Below are 20,418 nucleotides of genomic sequence, written 5' to 3' on the forward strand. Positions count from 1 at the left end.
AGATCTTTCCCTTATATTAGTAGTCAAATACTTTAAAATGATCACAGATTTTGACCAATCCTACTCCTATTTTGAACATCTTCTGTTGCATTGTGAGTGTTGGGATCATTGGCCTTGACAGATGCCAAGATAAAGGTTGTGCCAATGCATAATTTCCCATTTTCTATATAAATATGTGGAATTCAACACTAAAAGCTGAATTTGGCTCATTGACTTTCAGGCCTCAGCCGTTCATCCTTTTGCATGTTAATAGCCATAAGGCTTCTGTGACAGTTTAGCTGTGACACTGATCCAAAATGCATCAACTCCTTGGAGACATTTGCTTTGATTTCAGTAGCTTCACCCATAATGATCTGTAGCTGTGCTGACAAATAAATTTTGCTACATGTATTGTAATGGTTTTTGGACATTCAGGAAGTTAATGAATGGCAACGGGTATAATGAAGAGTGGGAATGGATTTTGCTGGAGGTAGATTTTGTACTTTCCTGGCATAAAGTCTATGCCACCTTCCAGCAAAGGTTGTTAGTGTTTGGAAAAGATGGTCAGCATGCAGCAAATTTCATGCTGCTGCTGAAAATGTTTAGACAAAATGGGAACTAGCATTTTCCTCACTCTGTTTTACAGTTTGGTTTGTCTTTTGGACATTAGTTATTGCAAGCTGATGTGTCTTCTCTGCTGAAACAGAAAGCTGAAATACTGTGATACTGAAAGCAGAAGAGATCGATTCTTGTTTTATTTTGAACATATCGTAGTCAAGTTGTATGTGCTCCTGGAAGAGCTGCTTCTCTGCAGGGAGGCCTTGTGAGACTTCTGAGTGTGCCACCCCTTTGTTGCAGAGTACACAAATGAGAACAGTTTGTGGGATAGTGTAAATTCCTCCTGTGATACTGAAAGAAGAATCAACCCCAATCTGTATAAAGTAGATACAGGTGCCCTCAGACTAAAAAGAATTAGGTCACTTAGAGAAGACAACTTCAAATTCTTTTCCTATAACTGAAATACAGTGATTGTAAATTACAGCACTTCCTCATGGTAACAAATGCTAGGATTTTCGCAGACACTTGTCTAGTTTTTTTTTAAGAAGTTCTTGGATGTTTATATAATAACTGCAGTCTCATACAGTATGTACTCTTTGAGTAACGCCACTGCTCATTGAAGAGGACAACAGCAGAGCACGTCATGGCAATGCTGTGTTCCCTAGGGTTGCTGGAGGAGAGTTATTTCCAGGATGTAACAAAAAGATTCACCTCTGCTTTCCAGAAGGAATCATGATGTAGTTTCCAAGCTTCTTTCACCCTGGCAAATAGCTGAACCAGTACAGTTACTAGTACACCTAAGTAAGCAAGCTGCTTTTTATGTCCTTTTTTCCTGATCATTTTTTCCTTTAAAACTTTTGAAACAAGCAGTGGATTTTGGAGATTTCCCAAACCAATTCCAGAAAGAGATGGTCAAAACTAGCTCACCAACAGCTGAGGATGTAGTTCTATACATCCAGCTCTGGCATTAGTTGTTGCTGTCTCATTTGAACACAGTAAGCCCAAATAGGTTCTTGGCGGACTATGTTATTATTATAAATGGCCCTATGCCTTCTTAATAATTTTGATGCATTTAATTTTTTTCCAGGACTCCTGTAACTGCTGGCATTGTAATACCATATGAAATGAATTCTTCTTAGAGAGGAAATTGAAATACTTTTTCACAGTGTTTACTCACTAGACACCCCAAGAATTGCCTGCCTGCACAAGCAGAATTTACTGGAGTGAAAACTTTGTAGATATTTTGACAGAGTAGATAAAAATTTAGGTTTCCCATTGAGAGGTAGACTGCAGTAAACCTTGCTAATTCTACTGTATATGTACCTGCGTCCAGCACAGCAGTTTCATGGTCGGATGGCAACATCTCCCTGTTTCTCTGGTTTTGTTTTTGTGTTATGATAATTCCTTCATGGTGAAAGACAATATTAAGTGATCAACCACCAAAAATGTTAAGGGTAGTTGAAGGTACAAAATTATCAGGAAGAGTTAACTTTCTGAGTTTGAGGTGTTTGGAGCCAAGAGTTTGATTAACACCCGATTATATAATTTACAGGAAAAAAAGAATAACAGGAAAGGAAATTAACTTAACTGGCCCCTGCGAATTTTGAGTTTTGCAATAGATAAAATGAAGAGCAAGCTTGCAGGTTTTATGTGTTTGAATGTACTCCTATTGCTTTTATTGCTATATTAAGCTTATTAAGGAAGCCATATCCTGCCATGTCAGACATAATATTCTGCCCATAAATTATAGTTGTTCAGCACTTTCACTGAGGCATTCTTTAAAGAATGTTCTCCTCCAGGTATATGAGAAGAGAAGATGGTGTGGTGTTCACGTTGTTTGCAGGCACATTGTCTGCTTTTCTCTTGATGCAGCTGGAGCTTGAAAAAAGTCCAACGTTTGGACTTTACAGCTTTGTGCATGCTTTTGGTGGTTTTGTTTGTTTGTTGTTTTTAAAAAATAAACTGTTAAATTCACCAGTCTTATCCCCTTGGTGTTTTACTAGCAATACTGGAGATAGAAATTCCAGTCAGCCTGCCAGGTGAAATCTATTAAATAGCAATGTGGTTTTGGAGGGGAAAGAAATACCAAAAAACCCACAACATGGCTCTTAAAAATAGGTAGAACATTTGGCTCCACTCCTAGTTTTGTACAGCTATTGGGGTACAAAAGGGAGAAGTAATATTCTAATACTTTTGCAAAATTTAACGTAACTGGAATTCCTTGAGAGAAAGAGAAGAAAAGAATCTGTTCCTTTTGTTATTTTTCTGGTTTATGTATCTGTTAGATTACCCTTTCTGGAACTTAAGTATTGGCATAACATCAGCACCTTGTGCTCCTAATCACAGGACAGCTTTTTAGAAATAAGTGTTATATAAAGGGCAGGCATTGAAAAGGCGTCACATTTCTTTGATTTTTGTCCCTTTTGAAGGCTTCTCCATTGCATATTTAAACAAATAGTCCTATTTGATTCATTGTTTGAAAAAAGGGAATTAATTGATCAGCCCTTGGCAGTGTGATGCTGAGTAACAGATAAACTGATAACACTTCCTTCTGAATTCCCTTTTCTGAAGAAACTCAGTGCTGAATAAAAGTTAAGAACAAATCTTAAAAATGAAGTTACCATTTTTCCTGAGTGTCCTGAAGGAACGCCCGACACACCTGACATCAAAATTATGTTACGTGCTTTTTGATTACTGACTTGGCCTGTTAAAACATGGCATTACTATAGAGCTCTGGTTTTGTCCCTGTAGCCTGAGAATGATAGGAAGTTTCTGGAAATATTAATGAAAAGTTATAGAAGCTGCAAATATCTGCTAAGTGGAAACCTCAGTGGAATGCTTTGTCAACGTGCACCCAGGCACACTGGGCTGTAAATAAAGGAGTGCAGCTTCTTGGAGACTTTGCACTGCCGTGCTGCAGGTGTGTTCTAAATGAGGCCAATATGCAGTAATTGGCTTGCTGGTTATTGTTTTCAGGGAAAATCACAGATGTTATCTTTTTGTTGTCATACTGGACTGCAGAAGGTAGAACACCTCCACCAGCTGTGCTGAGTCAGCACTTCTACAACTAATGGGTGGAAGTTGTTAGTACAGGATGGGAACTTTCCAAAACAGAGCAGTGGGTGAAAGACTAGGAATTTTACCTTTAAGCAGCAGGTAGTATTTTTTGTACACAGATCCTTTCTCCAGCTTCTCATTTCCAGCATTTTTGTGGTTCTGAATGCTGATTTACAAAAAAGCTAACAGGTTTTGCAGATAAAGCCAAATTCGTAATTCCCATATCAAGCTGCTGAGGAGATTGTGGAAGGAGGGCTTCAGAGCTGTTGGAGGGAAGTGGATGGAGACCTGCGCTATTCTGAGTTTAGGGTAGGTTTCTGGGAAGGCAGACCCAAGGGGGAAGGCTTGCAAAAAAACTTGGGAGGAGCCTGTCCCTGCTCTGACAGATCCAACATGTCAGAGGATTGCACAAGGAGGGACAAACCTAGCCAGAGTCAATCCAAGGGCCGGAAATACTGAAAGCATCGAGTGACCGAGTCTGAGCTGGCTTTTCAGAAGAATCTGGTTTTACCAAACTACCTTGCTGTCTTGGGATTGCCGCTGGGTATACCAGGTAGCAAAGCTTTTCCTGGAATACTTCTAAAAGTTTAAAAAAAAAAAAAGGCTATGTGAATCTGAACGTAATACAGAAATATTTCAACCACCTCTACAATGGAAGGCACATTTGAAATGTATGGCGAGGATAGCTCTGGTGTAGTAACAGGTGATTTTCTAAAAAGATTACTTTATCCATTTATCATGCACCTGGGGTCAGTAGCTGGGGTTTTTGGTCTAGCGCACCACAGATTTAGAGTTGACAATTATCAGGCTATAAGGCTGTCTAGAATTATTTGTGTATTTTCAGTTGGTTGATGTGCACCACTGAATGATTCACAGCAGTGACTGTGATGCTGACATTCCACATATGAGCCAAGACACAATCTGTAAAAAGAAGAAAGTTTGCACTTTCTAGAATGAGTGAAAAAGTGATTTTTGTATGACAGGGGGAAGATCATAACAGGATTTTTGTAGTTGAAGCAGAATGCATCTCTCTTATCATTCATAGTACTCTTTCAGATACAGGCCAAAGTACAGAAAAAAAATTAAAATTAATTCTAGCATATCTTCTAAGAATAAAACATTGGACTTGTTGTTATTGCCATACTTGAATTTATACAGAAAATTATAATAGGGCTTATTTTATGGGGGAGGGGGAAAAGACAGACAAAACTGTACCAAATTATCAATAGTAATTTCATAGAGCTGAGTGGACTGCGATGGGTATTTCAAAAATGGTGTTTTTCAAGGTTTGTTGTACAGAACTACAGCTGTATGTATTTTCAGGAATATACCAGGTCCTCATTGTTCTGCGAAGACGATTTTTTGTTAAACAAGGCATGCTTTTCTCTTGTCTTATGCCATATCAATAGCATGTTTCAGATAGTTGTTTGTTACTACAAAGTCAAAGGTTAAACTCATTGTCTGCTTGATTATTTTAAAAACAAAACCAAAACCTACATTTTAAATATAAAAAAGGTACCAAAATCAGGTGTTTATTTTTACATTTTTACAACATATAATTGTTTACTGTGATGATACTACAATTATTTTGGGAAGGAGTGTTTTCTACATTGGTTTGCTGCTTTTCAATCATATATGACCCTGATATATTTTATCAGTAGTTCCCTGAGCCATCTGTTGGATGAAATATGCAATATCGGTATATAGAAAGATTAGGAACATGCATATATTCAAAGGCTATGCTCAGTTGGAGAAATTTTTCTATATTCTTAGTATTCTCTTTTTACAAAATCTTCTTTTTCCTTCTCTTGTGTTTTAGATATTGATGAGTGTGAAAATGACTTCTACAATGGGGGTTGTGTCCACGAGTGTATCAACATTCCAGGCAACTACAGGTGTACATGCTACGACGGGTTCATGTTAGCCCATGACGGCCACAACTGTCTTGGTAAGTAGTGAATGCTGGCAAGAAAGTTTCGTTTCATGGCTGTGGTAAGAAGGCCTGATCTGCTTACTGGTATGTTTTCAGTAAAGACTTCATCCAGATCATACTGAATAAATTCGAACCGGTCTGTTGACTCCAGTGTTGTTTAGACCAGATCCTTAAAGTTGGCACTCTTAATCCTAACATACTCAAATCAATTTGCCCATCTTTAACATTGCTAAAAAAACCCCTGACCTCCAAAGCCTGTGCTGGATGTTTGGGCTTCTTTTTTTAAGAAAAGTAGTCTGTCCCATCCACTTAAATATATTTTGCCTGTTTCTTCCAACTGTTGTAATTCCAGTCATATCTTTAAAGCTCCCCCTCCCCTTTTTGCCCTTTTCGGGTAACATAGTTCTAGGATATGCTGTATGAACGTAAGTTACAGAATGTAATTGTGTTAACTAACGCAAGTTACAAAAGTGTGTGATGAAGGAATATTTGGACAATGAAACAGGGCAGAAGAAACATTTGTCAGTAATAGCTGTTTACAAAGGAGAGGGACACAGTCCACTAACTGTACAGAGCCATGTTCAGAGCAAGATCTTAATTGCTGCAGCAGCCTGAGGATTTGGGGATCTGTTTTTTTTATTCACGTATGAAGTACATGGTTTGAGCATGAACCATTGCTCTAGTTTAAATAGGTTGGGTTTATGCTATAAGCTAAAAAAGTACATGTTTTGTTTTGAAATTTCTTCACACTAGTTACATAGAAATGAACTTTAACTGCTATATCTAGATGCCCATACGTGCTTACTTGCTAGTCATTTTAGCTAAATCCTAGTGCCTAGGGACTATCTTTCTCAATATTCCCGATATAAATGCAACGACCAGTGTTTGGTACAGTCCCAAATTCACTTCAGGGTGATATTTATAAAACAGTGTGGAAAAGGGGTATTTCATCTGTGTCATGAAGCACCTTTACTTTGGTTAAAAACTGAGGTGGTCGCATAATCAGTTGTGCAAGAGGTATTATAGAAAGAACAGCCAGCCATTCATTTAAAAAAGAAAGAAAAACTCTATACTAATGTTCATAGATATTTCTTGATAAAACAGGACACAAACATAATAAAATAGTTCAACTACTTGGAATTAAAATAATGGTGCATGTATGTTGTTTCAAATAGCTTGCTAGTTTCAAAGTTGTTTCCAAATGATTCCCACAGTAGTAGCAAGTATGAACAGCAAAAGGAGTGACCTGATAAAGGATGAACCCTTCAGGAGATCTGTGAGATTTTGTTGGACCCCTTCTGTCTGTGTTGTTGTTCTCTGGTCATGAAACATACAGACTGGATCTACAGAAATAGCCAAATTTCTGATTTTCTTTAATTTCTATTCATCCGCTTGGTTTGGGGAAAAAAAGGCCTACAAAAATATAAATCACTGTGTTTAACAGGTGGCTATGGCTGAAAGTAATGATCCAAACATTGCTAAGAGATTTTGCCGTTTTTTTAGAATCAGTGTCTGCCCGTATTCATGTTCTACTCTGAGCTGAGTTTTCGTGTTACCCCAAAAATGTTAGGAAACATTGCTTCCAGAAGAAGTTCAGTGAACAAATGAGTGGGGATAATAACAAAGAGCTCCCTTTCTCCCAGTGTGCTACTTTAGGACACTGAAAGAGGTCACAATTGCCTTTCTAATTCTGAGACTGGGGACTGGGGAAGTTTCTGTTCCTCAAATGTGGATTAAATATTTGAAAGTAATGAATGGTCTTTGATATGTCTCAGTAAAATAACTGCTTTTACTTAGAGGCACTGAAAAGGGAATCAAGGCATGTTCCTCTTTTTCCCTTCTTTAAAATTTGAGTGAGTTTACTGAGGATGAAAGTTGTAAGGTCTCAGATGGAAATTTTTAATCCTGACAGTGGCCGTGCAAATCCTGCTATGACTGCCTATTATGCATTAACTCCAATTTGAGACACTGTCACTAGAAAAGAGAGAACTTCATTTTTCTGTCATCATTTGGTCCCTAGCTGGCTGCTGGCATTATCAGTTATACTGACTGCTGGGATAGTCTGTTTGTGCCCATTAGCACAGTATCAGTTCTGAAAAGGGGAACATTCGAGTCTTCTTCCTACTGGACTACTTGTATTTCCCTTCACTTATGCTACCAGAAATGTGTAAATGCAGTTGGCTGTTTTTAAGAGGATGCAGTGAGGTCTCAAATCAAAAACATACCTTGTATTTGCACATGTTTAAATTAGGACTCTTATAACCTTTTGGACAAATTTCCCAACATGTAAAACTTGCTTAATTTATTTCAAATAATTTTTTTTTCCCCCCATGAAAATTAGGCATTGAACGGAATTAAAGTTTTGATGAGTCCCCTGGCTTCTACCTGTTTCCACCTATTCTTGCCTTTTGAGAAACCACTTACTTTTCGTGGATAATGAGACAAAGAAATCTTCATAAGATTAGTGACAATGTTTTTCACATTTCAATGCATTCTTTTACTGATTTCCCTTCCTCCCACCTCAACTTCTATAGGACTTTACAGAACTGTCAAAATGAAGATTGCTAGTTGGGTACCTTATCATATATTCTATGTATTAAGTTTATGTTCCCCTTAGAAAAGGCATGTAATGTTTGATCAGCATGCTGAAATTAAGTCTGTATACACATTAAGTAGGGCTGTAGTGTATCTTGTATAGAATTATGTAATTTCCATGGAATTTGTAGATGAGCCTGTAAAACTCACGGTAGGCTGATTTTTGAAAACCCTGCCTGAACCAGCTTCTCATACAGCACCATGGTTGTGTATGTGCTTGGATAGGATATTTGCTAGGAGTGACCCAACATCAGACTACGCTATTCCTACTTCTCCCCCACCCTTTGGCCTTCCAGACATTGCTGTTGGGGTCCATTTTGTCAACAAGTGGGGAGCCAGGTGCAAGAACTCTTAGAGGGCAATCTGACTGCCTAAACATAGGGCAATCTTATGCTAATGAGGACACCCTGGAGCTGGCAGATGTGATGTGAGATCTACACAAGTAGGTCTGGAGTGTGAGATAGAGGCTAGGTGGGATGGTATAAGGAATCTAAAATGGCATCTGACTCTGATGTTTAGACAGCTGAATTGCTCTCTCAGTGACTTGGGCTGCATTTTATCATGCACACATCACAAAAATCTTTGTATAGTGATTTTAGATAGAAGGCTATCTAACTGCTAGATGCAGTTGACAGGTTAAGTGTTTTTTCCTGAGTTCTTGTTTCAACATTTCTCTCTTTCTTTCTAATCAAGTGAAATTTCTTATTTATTTATTTGTTGTAAGGAGGTGTTTGGCTAAGAATTCACAGCTAAAATAGAAGGCTTGGGGATGGAATGCCATGATAGTTCACTGATAGTTGTGTAGGCCATCTAGGAACCTCTAGGAAACAGGTTGTAATGGACAAGACCATTATATTAGGATTTCTGCATCTCTTGTTTGACTGAAGTCTATACAAAATCTTAAGCCATCTCTGTCAGGGTTTACATTCCTTTTTAAACCTTCACTGGACATCTTTCTAGTAATGTCAGTATAGCAAGATGATTACAAACTTCTTTATAAATAACAAAGTTGGAGTATTCACAACTAATTAGATCAGATGCAGTTGACAGGTTAAGTGTTTTTTCCTGAGTTCTTGTTTCAACATTTCTCTCTTTCTTTCTAATCAAGTGAAATTTCTTATTTATTTATTTGTTGTAAGGAGGTGTTTGGCTAAGAATTCACAGCTAAAATTTGTACTGGAAAATGTCCAAAACTGTCCTCAGGAGAACTTGACTCACTTTCTATTTGACATTTTTATTGAGGAATTTCTCAAGCATAACATAAAATGACACCACAGGGAATTCAAACTATGATGAGACCCTTGTCTGGCTAAAAATAATTTATTTTAGCACTGTAATCACTTGAAATAGCAGTAGTTCTTTCTCAGAATTGCTCTCAATTCTGCTCAGTGGATGCAAGACTAATATTTGGTCTCATGCAGTACGTTTTCTTCATCCTTTGTTTGAAACCAGTCATGAAATATGTTTTCCCCTCTCATGTATGAAATACCAGTCTGTTTTGTTTTTTTTTTTATAAGCAATTAGCTCACTTGTGTAGATGTTCTTTCCTGTTTGATCATTTTTTTCTCCATGATCTTACTGATAAATTGATTTTTCCTTCATTGTGTCTTTCACATGTTGAGGCATGCTATCAATTTTCATTTTATCTTGCCTTTAGGAGAGATTATGGCATAACTGATCATCCTTCCTGTTAGTGCCAAACACTTTACCCATCTTATTTGTGGTAAATCAGAGTCTGTTCTCAGATATTGGGTAAAATCTGTGAATTTGTACTACAGACTGTCCATGGATGAGACTTATGCCTTTAAAACTGGTTATTCAAAATATACTCCCTGCTCTGAATCAGCATGACACTTAAAGGTGTTCTTAATTTGCCTAGGTTTTTTTACTTTCTTGGCTTAATATTAAGAAGAACGGACTTTTGTATATGTATAAGTGCATTATTGATTTGAGGCCTCTTTGACAATTTGGTATACTTGTACTCTGTCTTCTTGTCCTCTTGGAGGCTTTCAGTAAGACAGATAGCAGAGGAGGTAGATTGAGCCCGGTGTTGTAAGCCTGGGTGATGTACAAAGTGAGATATGCGATGGATGGTGATGCGATAGAGAAGGCTTGAGAATTTGCCTTCCTCTTCAGTGAGAGTATCAGGGGAGCTTGGCATAGCTGCCACTATGGTGACTCCAGAATGTACCCAGGAGGGTAAAAGAGAATTTCCTGGGGTTTTTAGTTTATTGTCAAGCTATTGGGATAGGTATTGTCGTATGGAAGGAAACCCTCTGCTCCTTCAGTAGCAGTAAGGCTTCAGCTGGTGGAGGACTGTTCAGTTTAGGGCATTGCACTTGGATGAAGCCAAAAGAGACCAGTGGGAATAGTGAGTGATCTAGAAAACATAGAATCATAGAATATCTCAAGTTGGAAGGGGTCCATAAGAAACATGAATTCTAACATGGCTAATGCCAGAAAAATGAAAGAAAAGGTATAATTTTCTTTAGGGAAGAGAAGATGAAAAAGACACAATAATCATCAAATACAAAAAAGGCTGCTGCAAAGAATTAGATTTTTACTGTTTTGTTTTTGTATCCCCGCCAAAGTGAGTGAGATAGCACAATAGTATTTGGTTACTCTGCTTGGGAAATTCAGAAAGAGCATTGAATTATTTTTCCTTTCTCCTGAAGGACTCTCATGTGGAGTACTATTATCTTACAATAATTTCTCTCCTCCTGTATAAGAATGTAAGCTTCCTGGGAGAGTATTATGTGCTGTGTTGGTCTGAAACATCACCAAAGAAGAGACTTCTGAAGTTTATCACAGATTACTAAAACTTGGGATTTATCCAGGAAAAGATTGTTAGAAACTTTGCTGAAAGCAGTTCTTGCTGATATTGCTGACGAAGTCTTAGAAATTTATTCAGCATCTGAAAATAGAAAGTGGAAGATAGTGCCATAACTATTTGGATTAGAAGGCAGGAGCCTTGCTTCGCAAAATTTCCTTGCCAAAGGTCTCACACATCAGCTGATACTCCAGCTGTTCCAAGCCTTCTGGAATTCACCTATCTCTGATCAGAATGTAAAAAAATGGAGAAAGAAGTGTGTGCAACGAAAATATGTAGCAAGAAAAGCTGTCATTGGTTCTTACGTAGAAAACCAGATAATACCTCCTCCACATTCTGCTCTTCTATGCTTTTTTCCTGGAGGCACAATTTTCCATATATATAGTTAGGGAAAAAATTGACAGAACTCATTGTTTTCTGTTTGTAAAACCAAATCTGTGTGTGAAAAATATTTCGGGTTAAAGAATGGAATTGCACAGAGTGATGATTTTCTTTTGCTTGTCTATTCAGACGTAAATATGAACAGCTATGAAGTGCTACTGATCTCTGGTTTGTGTTTGGGTTTTTTCTTTTATTTTCTCCTTAGCTCTGATTTGTGATAGTCCCTTTTTTAATAGGGAGTAAGCATTGCTTTTTTTCAAAAATACTTCTTGCCTCCAGGTTGCATTCATCTTAACTCTTCTAAAGATTAGCATAGATTTCATGAAGTCCTCGGCTCTTTATAATTTCTCTAATTAGTAAACTCTTCTTAGAAACCATCAAAAAAGATACAAAGAAGCATGGACAAAAAAATTATGATAATGTATTCAGAGACATATTTATTTTATTTATAGGTCTTTTTCTGTGGTATTAATTGCTGTGATATAGGAACATATGTGAATACCTTGTAGATACTAATAGATTTGTCATCAGAAAATCCTGTAAGGAACAGAAATATAATTTTAATTGTTTTATGGATGAGGAACTAGGGCAAAAATACTTAGGTTACTTCTCAGTCTTTACACGGGATGTCTGAATGTCTGCAGCATAGCCAAGAATAGAATTCTAACTCTTCTGAATCCCTGCTTACACACTCTTATTTCAAATATTCTGTGTAACTTTGGTTTCTCTTAGAGAAAAATAACAATTACTAAATTTGGTTATTTATTGTATGATATCTCAATTAATTCTCTTGTATGTCAGACCTCCTGAAAATAACTACAGAATTAGGTTTTGATGATCCAGTATAGTTTATGCTTCTGTCTGACTGAGAAGAGTCCTGGAAGCAGAGTGAACTTCTGATTATAAATTAAGTCAGAAATGCAATTACTAGTGTGCATTATAGATTCAGTGGAGCTCTTTGCAAGAGCTGAATGTTCAGTATGTTAGACAAAAACACAAGCACAGTGTCAGCTGTGAATTCAGTAGCAAAGAATTGAATAGCAGAGTCCTGGTTCTGTCTACAGTCTTGAAGGTGTGCTTTGGGCAGGTGGCCTAATTTTCCAGTCTGAAAAATGAACATTACTGTTTTATTTGTCTGTTCTCAGATGCTATTTTGCATTTTGTGACAAAGTGACTAAGTCATGTGGAAGCCCCTGTGGGAAAGGAGAGGTGACACTTTCCCTGGAGCAACCAAACCTGCTTCAGGAGTGGTACTAGTCTGCCAGCTCTGGTAGGTACGGCAGAGCAACAATCGCAGCAAGGCATTTGGCAGCCTCCAGCCAAAGTGGAAACTTCTGAGACGAACCAGGAGCAGAATGATCACAGGCCTGAAAACAACATCTGCCTGTTATAGAATGGGCCTTTGGATCCCAAATCAGGATAAAAATTAGGTTGGTGTTTGAAATCACACAATTTCTTTTCTTCTGAGGTCTGAGGTTAGAATCTAAACCCAAGTTCCTGTCTTGCAGTGCTCATTTAAAATCCGTTGGCCTATTCTAGGAGAGGAGAGGTAAAACCTCTCCTACACGCCCAGGCATGTAGGCTTAATTCCTGACAGGGTAGTATAATCTACAATCTGACTCAGATGACAAAAAGAACATTATGTATGCACGCATGTGTATGTGTATCACATCAAATCATTCATCCTCTTGCAGTGAATGTTCCAGTGCTCTGTGTTTTTCTTTCAAAACCAACCCAAAACAGTAAGAACTCAAAATCTACGTATTCCTACCCTTCCGTTTTTCTGAATGTATACACTGGGATGGGGGATTATGGCCTAATCTGCCAATCAACATGAAGTGGGAGGAGAGTTGCAAATGTATAAGAAATAATTTCTAAAGCTCCCAGATGTAAAATGTCAAAAAGTGGTACATAACTCATTTAGGATTGCATAATCACTGGTATGATTAGAGACCAATGTCTTTCATTTAATTTAGCTTTATTTTTCTTCTTCTCCAGACAGCTGTGTGCAATGTGTTGCTTGCTTGAACTCCAAATGAATGCTTCTATTACTGATGTTTATTTTTCTTTATGTTTCCCAACAGTTCAAAAAGATTTTTTTTTTAATGTGAACATTTTTAATATAAAACAAAACAGCTTTTGGAAAGTTGTTTTTAGTCTCATAAAAACAAATGTTTTAGAGAAACTGAAAAATGGTCCATTTTCCTGGCTGTTTTCCAGTCTTCTTTGCCCTTCTTTCCTAATTCCAGGAGACTATTAGGTGAGCCGACAGTTAAGTATTGTCCTCCTCTAGCACATTAGCAGGGCCTCTAATAATATTATCAGTTATAAACCATCTTCCAGATTTTCATGGTTACTAATCTTAAGCTCCTTGGCAGATGGAGGAGGGTTGAATAAAGCCAATAGCCTTCTTTTCATAACTCTTCATTTTTATTAAAACACATGGAAAATTATGGTATTTTTGTAGAGAAAGTTATTAATCTAAATCTTGAAGCCCTTACTCATTTCCAGTGATTCCAGTGAGAGTTTTGCGTGAGCAGAACTTCAGGACTTGGCAGAGAAGGAGGTCAGACTCCCAAATCAGGGCTCAATGGTTGAGTAGCAGGGATCTGTTCTAAATGTGAGGGGCCCAGGCACAAGATGGAAATGGGGCCCTGTATAATATATATTTACGGACAGGATGAAGTGTTGAAATGCAAGTTTTAACAATAGATGAATCTGTGTGGTTTAAACTTTTAGGTGTTCTGTGTTTCTGCAAACGATGACTGGCATTGATTGGGTCCTTGGAGTATAGTAAGAACCTTGGGATTAGAGGACTCCTGCAAATGGGAGCTCAGAGGTACTAAGCAACTGAACCTCCCTGAGACAAGCTGCAGTGGGTGCATGCACAAAAATCCACGCTGCAAATTGCACAACTAACTGAATTTTAGTGACGAATGTATTCTTTCAGGATGAAAAACTTGAGTGCATTTTTTAAAGTTCTTTGTTTTTCAGATGCAAGCCTAAATGACAAAAGAAAGTTACTTTCGGATATGTTTTTTAGTGACTCATTTTTACTATATTAGTGTTTTCAGATCTTTTATCAGTCTTGCTTGGTCTGTACATTAGATGAATGATAACAGCTGTGATTCATCACAGCAATTTAAAGTATCCAGTTTTTGTGGTAAAGTGGCATACATCAGATTTTATAACATGTACTACTATTCTGCAGTGCCATCCGCTAACTGATGACTAGGTGCTGAGCAAATATGAATAGCTAGGATGATAAGTAAATGTTCTATAGACAATTCTGTATTAGATATTTACATACAAGTTCTGTATGTATGTGTTTACTTTTATTTGGTTGCCCACATCTTGTGAGAGTCTTGATGGTGCAAGTGGTAGCAGACAATCACAGAAAAAAAGTTAACTCTCTCTTTTGAGACGGCATTGTAATGTTTAGTTCTCTTCTAAACCTCAGATTTAGTTTTATGGCAGCTGGTAACTGTAGAAATTTCCAGACTCTGAGCCATTGCAGCCTCCTGTCTTCATGGCAGGTTCCATGATGGATGGATGAAAATCGTTATCATGGTGTTTGCATAGAAATTTGAAAAACATGTAACAAGGAAGAAGTGAAGCCCTTCTATAAAGAAGCTTTCCCTTCTATAAAGCTTATGAAGCCCTCAAATTAAGAATCACTTTAAAAGTCCTAAACTGATGAATTCCTTCAACTGATGGATTGTAAATGTCTGCATACAAGCCATCTGTCTGTACTCACCTTGGAGTCACTAGAGAGAAATAGGTATTTTGTGTACGTGACCGCCCTCATCCTAAAGTATATATTGACTGTAGCTCAGATGGACTGCTCCCTGTTTTTTCATGGGTGCAATCCCACAGACTTCAGTTAATCAACACCTTTGAAAATAGGATTGTTGCTTTCAGAAATTTGGAGCTGAAAACTGGAGACTAATTTTGAAAATACATCCATGTTCACTCTGGAAATCTAATAAAAATATGGAATTCTCATTGCAGTTGATGAAAAGGCCTCCGAAATCCAGCCCCCTCTGAAGCTAGGATCTGAACACACTGCTTTTCTTATCCTGCTTTTTCTATTTCTGTATCTGAAAGTTTCCCCCTTCAAAATACTCTAACGTTTGGTCACCCCACATTAATCTTTTGAGTTCAAATGAGGTATAACTTTCTTTACATGTTAATTTGCCGTACGTTTGCTTTCTTAAGCCAATGTGATCTGAGAATTACCAAAACAAGTGAGAGTATAAATCAGTGTAGGCCCAAGGTTTTTTGTTAGGTATGGGGAAATAATCAAAAGTGTGGAATAAATCTTGGTCGCTGTCAACTATGAAGTTAGATTCTCAGACTGTCTTAATAAATTAAGAAACTGGGAGCTATGTGACAGCAGCATCAATCTCAGTCTCTTGTTTCTGCAAGTCTTCTTGTTGTCTGAGTCTTTTTATTTTTTTAAATACTTGCTCCCCGGAGGAGGTAATCAATCACAGTAAAGATTTCTCTACATGGAACACTCAGGAAAGTAAAGAATAACGAGCTTAGAGTGTGAAGTTAATATGTATAAGTTAAATCAGTTAAATCCCATATGGATGCTCTTATTTGGTCTGATATAGCTGTAGATGTCTGTGTCTTATTTGAGTAAAGTCAGAGTTTTAGTCTGCATTTTTTATTTTGCATCCTTACTGCTCTCTCGTATTAGTTTTGTATTTTTTGTTAATTAGTCTTAACTTTCTCATAATAGAAATTTCTAAGTCAGTGTGGCCTATATTGATGTATACCTTAAGAGAAAAACTATAAAAAATATTAAAATTAACCAAGGCTTTGGGAACCACATTGTGTTTAGCCCTTACTTAAGGCAAGGGGAAACACATATTCACCTGAGGATGCAGGATTTCAGCCTATAATGGGTGTGTTTACCAGTCAGATGTGTATGACATTCAAGTATTCCCTCCTGGAAAAGTGTCTTTGTCAATTACATAGATCCAGTTGAAACACTGAATTCATACAGATTACAAAAAGACATCAAAGTGGAGAGCAGTGAAGTCATCCAGTGCCTGATTTCAAGTATAGTCACTGTCATTATACTATGCCTAGAATACAATCAGTTCTTGGCAGTAATGGTTTATGATAAACAGTATGATTTATACAGTCAAGAATGAGCCATCAAAAAGAACAGCTGCTGCATAGTTGCTTACTATATTAGAAAATGAAATAAAACTCTTTTCCAGTATGGTTGAGTAGCAGGTGAAAGGTTGGTAGTGAATTTCCTTGTTAAGTAGATGCCAGGGTCTTGGCTTTCTATAGTGGCCTGCTTTTGCTGTCTGATACTGTCCATTAATTTTTGCATCCTGATGTTACCTTTTCAACTTTGGTGTACAATGTGCAAACTTAAAAGTTTGAATCAGACTACAGGACCAATACAGAGGATTATTTTTACTGCTTCCATTACCTTCTGCAGACTTCAATCCAGATCCTTCTCAAGTATCTCAAAATACTCCCTGTGTACACATTCCTTAATCAAATTTTATCAGTGCACAAGATGTAGTTCTGCATAAACGAGGGGCAGGAAGGAACATTGACTAGCTGATGGTAGCATATTTTAATATGATTTTGTGATGACTAGTTAACATTTAAATAATAATAATAATAACAACTCATTAATTAAAACACTAATGAAAAAGTCACTGGACATACTTTACAAGAATGATTGTTTAGAAAATTTGGAAGGTTTAGGATTAAAGTAAAATTTATGATTAAGAGACCTTATGGGGTATGGAAAGAAATGCTTGGAAACAATTGAAATATACTTTGTTAAATAAATAAGACTGGAGTGGACATATGGTCTTGTGCTGTAGGACAGGAGCAGAAATGAGAGTCAGCACGAAGCTTTTCCACTCCATCTTAACAAAATTCTAACGGAAGAGAAAGTTGCTACAGCAATGAGTATTAGGCTATAGTACAGCCTCTTCAGAAGAGTGCTCATAACTTAGTTAAAACAGAATGGAAGTAGAATTGAAGAGTTCAAAAGAATGGAAAGATTTATTTGCTGAATTTATTTAGACAGCAGTGTTACAGACACTCCTCAACAAGAGTCGGGCAGTCAGAGTTCTGGGAGCCTCTAGCTTTGTGTACTCTATGTGATATGTTAGGGAGTGTACTTTCATGGGGTTTTTTTCCTTTCATAAGAAGAGCCATGCAGAGACGACAGGATTTTCTGTTGCAAGACCTTGAAAGTCAGCTTTACTTTGAAAATTGTGAATAGAAAATTATATAGTTCTTCATGAGGAAAAGAAGTGTATTTTTTTTTAATTGTAGGGTTCACTGTACAGTTTTTCATGCCAATTTTTTTCTTGTATTAGCTATTGCATCAGACAACATACTAAACAGAGAAAACACATAGGTGAAATTTTTTATAATTCTTTTTGACAAAATAAGCTTGAACAGGAAAGAACTACATTTTTCTACAAGTCTTTTTTCTCCTACAAATTTTATCCAATGTAATGTGTTTATAAGCATACAAGCAGCTTGAAAGTGACGTGATCTATTTCTGTGTATCTGAATCAACAAAAAACCCCTAAAGTGATTTTTTGCAAGTATTCCTAGTGTGTTTCTATTGTGACCAATACAGACTGAAAAGTTTTCCACTAGTGATAACTTCTAGTGTTATGTTAAAGTACCAGAGTCATATTTTTCTGATACATATTAGCAAATAAAGAGTAGCAATATTTCAGTATTACCTCCTGAAAAATAGTTTTTGCAATTCAATATCATGAGTATACACATTGCTATATTTAGACTTAACTGGGGAGCTTGAATGATTTCCTTTGAAAAAGTTGAGAAACTATTTATTTAATTATTTCTGTTGTTTATTTTGAAGGCATAAGTAAGAAACTACTTCTGAAATTAGTCAGAGACACAATAAAAACTACTAATATGACAGCGAAGAATAAGTTCTGGATCCCACTAGTGATTTACAGTGACAGGCTTGGAGCCATACTTACAGGACAGGGAGGCAGACTTTTGTTGTGTGACTTACAAATTGTTCAGGGCTTGATTATCTAAGATGCTCAGCATGCCAGTGCATCAAAACTTCTACACGCACACCACATGATATCCCCTGCCTGTGCAAGTGCAGTGTTTTCTTTAATAGGCCTGAGACTCTATATGCCACCAAGTGTTATTCAGTACTTAGAAAGACCTCTGAAACACCTTAGAGAAGTCTAAGAGGCTTGATTTTACTCACTTTAAAAGTAACTGGAAGAACCCATCCTAACTATAAATTCAGTATTGACTAGACTCTGGAAGGACCACAGGCTCAGCCTGTTAATGACTGCGCATTGAAAGAATGTGAAAATTCATTCCTGCGCTCTGAAATGACATGAATATCTGGGTATGGACTGAGTTTTGCTTTGAGTGTTTGAATATGAAATCAGAACTCAAAGAAGAACACTAGGAAACTAAGCTCCGAATAAAAAGGTTCCAACAAGTGTCCACTTTCTAATTTCACACAGGCTAAATGTCCGAGTGGGACTTCAGGGACTTCAAGTTGCAGAATTTGTTAGTGAACGGTCAGTCTGTTTGCCTTAACATGTAAATACTTTTCCCTCTGACTTAAGATTCTGTGCAACCAACATCAGATATCTTAGAGTAAAAGGTAAGAAGGCTTTTAGTGAATAAGTTGCCCATAGAAAGCTCTGCATGATTCTTGTCATTACAGATTAACCTGTTCATGAAACACTAGGTTTTCTCTCTTGTATATGTATTTAAACTATCTGATGCAACTGATAAGAGAAGACAATGAATCTTAAGTACTTTGGTTTAGGAAGAAATACACACTGTTATAGCTGTTATATAAATCCATTTTTGTGTTCCCAGGTGCTAGTGAAAAGAATATACAGCTCTGGTGAATTTCATGGGGAAGGTGGGGATGAGGCAGTTGTTTGTTTTCATTTATTTTGGGTTATTTGTTTATTTGTTTTGGCTTTACACTACCATGCCAGCTCCAAACTTATTGAATTCATCCCTTCTTTACATAGTTATGACATTCCTGGTCAGGTTTTTTGACCGCTGATGCTTTTCATTGATAATTCCCAGTGCTCTTACTGATCAAGGCAATGCTGATCTCTCTTATAAAGAGCTGCATGTGGCTGATGGTGTTCATGTGTTGAGCTGCATAGCATGAACGCTATTTACTGCAGCTTACATGTACTAATGGGAAGCTGCCGCTTAGCTGGTGCACAGCTGTCCAACTGTTTTCTAAGGCTGTTTTCTTAAAATCAGGTAATCAAAACAAACCAACCAGCCAGTCCAGTTTGTACTGTGTAGCACAGCACAACTAGGTTGGGTGGTAAGCTAGTATTTCTGTTCCATATTAAAAAAGAAATGAATGTTTACTTTAAAATCCTGAATATCTTTCTGGTATTTCTGTCAAGAGAAATCAGAGAAAATATTTGTTCTAAATACTGGTTTTTGTGTTACTCATGCTTAGGAGAGTGGAAATGCTGAACTAGTTTCCCCAGTGGCATAAATGCCCATTTGCCCAAACATTTTGTGCCAAATGAAGCGTACATTCATTGAAAATGCACCTAATAAAACTATGCAGAAACTAAGGTTGCATTTACAAAACACTTCACACCAATGGAGATACTTTCAGGGAAATTTGATTGTTTTGATATGACCTACAGGAGCAATTTTGGCAATTCCAAAACATTGTAAGCATTTTCCTGCTCCCCAAAAGTTTAATGCATAGATATGTGCCTGACTAAGGCAGTGTTTCTCAACTCCTGATATAGTTTTATTTTTGGTGTGTTGAAGGTTGTGCTTTAGACTCTCCCGTGTCTTCTACTTTTCATGGATTTGAAGTACTATTGATATAGAGAGTGAGAATGACTTCATAGCCTACTGGATGCTGTAAAACTTAGTTTACAAATCTCTCATCTGAATCTAGAGAGTCCCCTAACTGTGTTACTGATAGATAGCAAAGAAAATAATCTAGCCATTTCCTTGCCTTTTATTACCAGAGCTCAGGATCAAAATGCTTCATGCTGTATAGACCTGGAAAATGTTATGAACTTGAAAT

At 37.1% G+C, this 20,418-nt stretch overlaps 1 protein-coding gene across 1 annotated transcript in view; it reads left to right on the forward strand.

Moving 5' to 3' along the window:
* Positions 1 to 5,413: 5,413 nt before the first annotated feature.
* LOC104616453 (signal peptide, CUB and EGF-like domain-containing protein 1) overlaps positions 5,414 to 20,418 on the forward strand; it is a gene marked incomplete at both ends in the record, with an annotated part of 85,860 nt that continues 70,855 nt past the window's right edge. Inside the window, one exon of the mRNA XM_010281472.1 lies at positions 5,414 to 5,542. Coding sequence (XP_010279774.1) covers positions 5,414 to 5,542 — 129 coding nt within the window. The remainder of the gene's footprint in view (positions 5,543 to 20,418) is intronic.

Source organism: Phaethon lepturus, unplaced genomic scaffold, assembly GCF_000687285.1.
Source record: "Phaethon lepturus isolate BGI_N335 unplaced genomic scaffold, ASM68728v1 scaffold11772, whole genome shotgun sequence".
Lineage (NCBI taxonomy): Eukaryota > Metazoa > Chordata > Aves > Phaethontiformes > Phaethontidae > Phaethon > Phaethon lepturus.